At 46.7% G+C, this 6,429-nt stretch overlaps 1 protein-coding gene across 1 annotated transcript in view; it reads right to left on the bottom strand.

Annotated features, from left to right (window-relative positions):
- Window positions 1–2,992: 2,992 nt before the first annotated feature.
- Window positions 2,993–6,429, bottom strand: part of LOC105003815 (5-hydroxytryptamine receptor 5B) — a gene marked incomplete at its 5' end in the record, with an annotated part of 17,933 nt that continues 14,496 nt past the window's right edge. The window contains one exon of the mRNA XM_010861263.1: window positions 2,993–3,556. Coding sequence (XP_010859565.1) covers window positions 3,224–3,556 — 333 coding nt within the window. The remainder of the gene's footprint in view (window positions 3,557–6,429) is intronic.

Below are 6,429 nucleotides of genomic sequence, written 5' to 3'. Positions count from 1 at the left end.
GTCCAGTTCTAACTGTTGCTTCCTGACCTGCATACAAATTTCTCAAGAGGCAGGTCAGGTGGTCTGGTATTCCCATCTCTTTCAGAATTTTCTACAGTTTATTGTGATCCACACAGTCAAAGGTTTTGGCATAGTCAATAAAGCAGAAATAGATGTTTTTCTGGAACTCTTTTGCTTTTTCCATGATCCAACGGATGTTGGCAATTTGATCTCTGGTTCCTCTGCCTTGTCTAAATCCAGCTTGAACATTTTCAAGTTCTCGATTCATGTACTATTGAAGCCTAGCTTGGAGAATTTTGAGCATTACTTTGCTAGTGTGTGAGATGAGTGCAATTGTGCAATAGTTTGAACATTCTTTGGCATTGCCTTTCTTTGGGATTAGAATGAAAACTGACCTTTTCCAGTCCTGTGGCCACTGCTGAGTTTTCCAAATTTGCTGGCATATTGAGTGCAGCACTTTCACAACATCATCTTCCAGGATTCGAAATAGCTCAACTGGAATTCCATCACCTCCACTAGCTTTGTTCGCAGTCATGCTTTCTAAGGCCCACTTGACTTCACATTCCAGGATGTCTGGCTCTAGGTCAGTGATCACACCATCATGATTATCTTGGTTGTGAAGATCTTCTTTGTACAGTTCTTCTGTGTATTCTTGCCACCTCGTCTTAATATCTTCTGCTTCTGTTAGGTCCATACCATTTCTGTCCTTCATCTTTGCCTGAAATGTTCCCTTGGTATCTCTAATTTTCTTGAAGAGATCTCTAGTCTTTCCCATTCTTTTGTTTTCCTCTATTTCTTTGCATTGATCGCTGAGGAAGGCTTTCTTATCTCTTCTTGCTATTCTTTGGAACTCTGCATTCAGATGCTTCTATCTTTCGTTTTCTCCTTTGCTTTTTGCTTGTTTACCTGACACTAAATCAAAACATTGATCATTTTTGAACTTTTTTTTATTAGGGTATAGCCATATACTCCAATACAAAATAAAAAGTTCAAAAATAAAAGGAATTACAAGTACATCCTTACATAAAGTTAATCATCAATTGATCTGTCTCAATAACCTCAGATATGCAGATGCTGCTGCTGCTGCTAAGTCACTTCAGTCGTGTCCGACTGTGTGTGACCCCATAGACATCAGCCCACCAGGCTCTCCTGCCCCTGGGATTCTCCAGGCAAGAACACTGGAGTGGGTTGCCATTTCCTTCTCCAATGCATGAAAGTGAAGAAGTGAAAGTGAAGTCATTCAGTCGTGTCTGACTCTTAGCAACCCCATGGACTGCAGCCTACCAGGCTCCTCCATCCATGGGATTTTCCAGGCAAGAGTACTGGAGTGGGGTGCCATTGCCTTCTCCAAGATATGCAGATGACACCACCCTTATGGCAGAAAGTGAAGAGGCACTAAAAAGCCTCTGATGAAAGTAAAAGAGGAGAGTGAAAAAGTTGGCTTACAGCTCAACATTCAGAAAACTAAGGTCATGGCATCTGGTCCCATCACTTCAGGGGAAATAGATGGGGAAACAGTGGAAACAGTAGCTGACTTTATCTTGGGGGACTCCAAAATCACTGTAGATGGTGACTGCAGCCATGAAATTAAAAGACACTCCTTGGAAGGAAAGTTATGGCCAACCTAGACAGCATATTAAAAAGCAGAGACATTACTTTGTCAACAAAGGTCCATCTAGTCAAGGCTATGGTTTTTCCAGTAGTCATGTATGGATGTGAGAGTTGGACTATAAAGAAAGCTGAGCACCGAAGAATTGATGCTTTTGAACTGTGGTGTTGGAGAAGACTCTTGAGAGTCCCTTGGACTGCAAGAAGATCCAACCAGTCCATCCTAAAGGAGATCAGTCCTGGGTGTTCATTGGAAGGATTGATGTTGAAGCTGAAAACTCCAATACTTTGGTCACCTGATGCAAAGAACTGACTCATTGATGCTGGGAAAGATTGAGGGCAGGAGGAGAAGGGGACAACAGAGGATGAGATGGTTGGATGGCATCACCAACTCAATGGACATGGGTTTGGGTAGACTCCGGGAGTTGGTGATGGATAGGGAGGTGTGGCGTGCTGCAGTTCCTGGGGTCACAAAGAGTTGGACACGTCTGAGCAACTGAACTGAACTGATCTGTCTCAGAAATTGAGCATTTTGTAATTATAGTGAGTAGTCAGGGAAGGCCTAAGTAAAGAAAAATTTCAAGTCTGAAAGGTCCAACAGAAGTTGCCATCAAATTAGTCAGCAAACAACTTGCTTTTAAGAAGTACTCAATGTAAATGATTCCCTCTGCCCGGGATGCTTCTATAATGATCTTACATTAAGTCAAGGCCCAGGTCAAATGAACACAATGATAAAGCATCCTATCCAATAGTGAGAGGAAGCCTAAAAATATCACTGCCCCCTCTTCCAAACCATACCTAGACTCTTCCTCTAAGGCCCCTTGCTGGAATCCAAGTAGAAAAGTACAAGTGGAACCACTACACCATGTGTGGGTCTCATGGTACAAAATGCAAGCCAACATTGAATGCAATCCAGTCAGATTTCGGTTGTGTTCTCTTCATTTTCCCATGTCAAGATTCAGGCAAACTTGAGTCCAGGTACTCATTCTGCCACCAAACAGGTCACTGGGCCCTGTGCTGAGAATATGGTAATGAGATAAAGGAAGAGCAAATCAGCTTCAGATAAAGGACAGAGCAAATCTCAGTCACTTCAGTCACGTCCATCTCTTTGAAACCCTATGAACTGTAGCTTGCCAGGCTCTTCTGTCTATGGGATTCTCCAGGCAAAAATGCCAGCATGGGTTGTCATGCCTTCCTCCAGGGGATCTTCCCAACGCAGGGATTGAACCCATGTCTGTTACATTTCCTGCATTGGCAGGCAGCTTCTTTACCACTAGCCCCACCTGGGATGCCAGTCTTGTATGAATTCTGGCCAATTAGCAATAACTGCCAAATGCACTGTCCAGAAAGGATTCTGAGGCTGAGTTCCAGCTCAGTGGGAAGATATGCTGAGATCGATTAGCAATGTCTGCATCACTCGGTGAGAGGGCATAGCTGCACACTTGCCACCTACCTGCTGTCTTTCTGGAGGGCCTTTGGCATCGCTGCTCCTGTAGTCCAGGCCCAAGTGGTATGGTTCCCAAATGTCATTAATGCTCAGCGGTGCGACAGCTCTGGCCCAGGTCACAAATGAAAGGGAGAAATTCCAGTTCCCTCCCCTCTCCAAGCCCTGGGTTTATCTCTGCTTGGTGAAAAGGTTCTTGAAGGCATTGTTGTAGTTCTTGTTAAAAGCTGTGTAAATCAGGGGATTGAAGAAAGAGTTGGAGTAGCCAAGCCACAGGAACACGCTTTTCCAGATGGGGGGCAGGCTGCAGGCACAGAGGGGGCCAATGAGCTCGGCCAGGAAGAAGGGGATCCAGCACAGCACGAACACGCCAATGAGGATGCCCACCATCACGGCTGCCCGCTTCTCCTTCTGCTCCCGCCATGAGGCTCCGCTCGTCTGGAAGGCCACCATGGGGCGGCGGGCCGTGAACACCATCTCAGCCTCCTGAGGGTCCTCCTTTACCTGCGAACAGAGGAAATGCATAACTCAAAGATAAAATGCATAACGCTGGGCAGTACAGTGACATACAATACACCCAACCTTGGCCAGCCCCTCCCCTCCAGCCCCATACAAGATGCCCTGATGCCATCATCATCGCATATGTGTGCTCAGTCGTGTAGTACTCTTTGTGACCCTACAGGCAGGACTGTAGACCACCAGCCTCCTCTGTTCATGGAATTTTCCAGGCAAGAACACTGGAGTGGGTTGCCATTTCTTCCCCCAGGGGATCTTCCTGACCCAGGGATCAAATGGGCATCTCCTGTGCCTCCTGCATTACAGGTATATTCTTAACTCCTGAGCCATCAGGGAAGCCCAACTGATGCCATAATCCACCCCCAAAGATTAATGCCAGGTAAGAAAGTTCTTGAAACTGTAGGTTAAAATATGTCCTGAAGGTTCTTCAGAGACTGAGAGTGGTGGTGGTCCCCACAATGTCAGATATTAGAATAAATAATTCTTTACCATCTGAGCCACCAGGGAATTCCAATCAAATAATAATATGATCTAAAAAGGGGGACGGGGGAGGCACTTAAGAACACGCGCCTTGGTGTCAGACCCTGGCTTGAGCTCCAGCCCCACTGGCCATTTCCTGTGTATGAAGCTAGGTGACCAAGCCCCTTCCCCGCCATAAGGCGATTGTGAATGAGCACTGGGAATGTGTGTGTGCGCCCAGCACAACCCCCTGCCACAGGCACTCACAACTCAGTACTCATGGAGGGGGGTGCGCTGGGACCCGGACCCTGAATGGAACAGACCCAGGCCTGCCCCTCACAAAGCTCACAGCCAGAGAGGCAGGCTGCCTGTAAACATCAATATTGCAAGAAATTAAATGATTACTGTGTTAAGTGAATTAGGAGATGATTTTAAATTAGCAGATAATTTTGTATTGCCTAGCTTAAAATAAACAAAGTGTAAGTGACTTTGTGGTGATAATTAGCTGCCACTTAAGGAGCCTCTGGCTGCACTCCACCCTCTCACCCCTGGCCTTTGGTCACTTCCTATCTACCTCTTGAGTCTCAGCTTAAAGGCCACCAGCCTCAGAGCAGCCCTGTTGCCCCTTTAAACTCAATCACGTATCTCTGTGATCTGGTACCATGTTCCCCTCCTTTGTAGCCATGTGTGTGATCATGGTGTTACACGTGGTGTCCCTCTGGCCCAAGCTGAAGCACAGCAGGCTGGGTTTTCCTTGTACAGCACCTGCCTGGCAGCACCACCTGACACCCAGTCAGTGCCTAGGAAACAGTTGCCACGTTGACTGATCATTTCAACCACATGTTCCTCACCTGAATGTCTCTTCCTTTCCAGAATGCTGCCAGTCATGATGCTGGAGAAAACACAGAGGCGAGGGGCTCCCAGGCAAGGACTGCAGCTAGTTTCTCTTGCAGACACAACTGGCAGCAGCCATCAGGAGAGCCACCCGACTTCGAGGCTCCAAGGGAAGAGGCCGAGTTCCTCTCACCTGGAGAGGATGGAGCTTAGAAGGCACCCAGGTGGTCTGATCTGTGCAAACCTGGGGCTCCTCAGTCTAAGATCTACCCTCAAATTCTCCATCTCTGCTACCTCCTCCCAACACTCATCTCTATTTATTTGGAAAATCAGTAAGTCATCCTGAAACAGATCATGGTGATATGGACAAAATTGAGTCCTTTCTTTTCTGAGTGTAAACCCAGCCTCTTCCCACCTGCCACTCAGAGAGAGAGAAGGAAAAGGCAGGTGACTCCAGGACAGACCAGCCAGCCCTTCACTCCTCCCTACCCCTCTGCCCCTTACAAAGTCCTGGCTCTACAAACACGCACCCTGTGCAGACCAGCGGGCACCCCCTCTTTAATGAGCCATCCCAAGGTTTCTGGTGCCCCTGAGGCAGGTGGGAGCTGAAGCTCATCCCTCCCCTTTAGAAGAGGTGACACTGACCAGTTCTCACAGGATGGATGACCATCATCCACTAATGGAAGTCTGAGGGGGAAAACGTGACATCCTGAAATCACCTACAAGTATTAGCAGTCTATTGTGCTCAGGAAGCAATATCATCAGGGCATGAGGGGCAGTGGTAGGTGGTTTGTTTGTCTTCCTCCCATTCAGCTGATTAATGGGCACTTTTGAAAAGATTTCTCTGCCGACCTCAACGACCTCCCAGGCACTTGAATTCCTTCCTCGCTTAACACAATTCCAAATCCTTGTCATGCTACAAAAGAAACACATGGGGTCAATTCAGTTCAAAGGGATCCTGGGGGAAGAGAAACAGAAAAGGCAAATCCACTAATTAACTAGGTTTAGAGCGCCTCAGCCTCCACCACTGCAGCATTCAGCAGAGTCCCCCTCTGCTCCACCTGAGCCTGCTGCACCCTGTGCAGAGGGACAGGACAGACATGGAATCTTTCCAGAACAGCCTCAAAGTCAACAAGTCGATGAGGTCAGACCCTGGTTTGCTAGAAGATTGACAAGCATGGCTTTTCTCATCTGAAGAAACAGAAAACCAAAAGACACAAAGAACAATTCCAGAAAAGCCACTGTAAAACAGACACTTGTAATGAATAACTCTGATTCGCCCTCATGCCTTTATCGAGCCCATCTTTGCATGAAATGTCCCTTTGGTATCTCTGATTTTCTTGAAGAGATCCCTAGTCTTTCCCATTCTGTTGTTTTCCTCTATTTCTTTGCATCGATCTCTGAAGAAGGCTTTCTTATCTCTTTTTGCTATTCTTTGCAACTCTGCATTCAGATATTTATATCTTTCCTTTTCTCCTATGCTGTTCACTTCTCTTCTTTTCACAGCTATTTGTAAGGCCTCCCCAGACAGCCATTTTGCTTTTTTGCATTTCTTTTCCATGGGGATG

Source organism: Bison bison, unplaced genomic scaffold (genome assembly GCF_000754665.1).
Source record: "Bison bison bison isolate TAMUID 2011002044 unplaced genomic scaffold, Bison_UMD1.0 scf7180017864471, whole genome shotgun sequence".
NCBI lineage: Eukaryota > Metazoa > Chordata > Mammalia > Artiodactyla > Bovidae > Bison > Bison bison.
The sequence above is the reverse complement of the archived record's forward strand: the minus strand, read 5'-3'. Positions and strand labels throughout refer to the sequence as shown.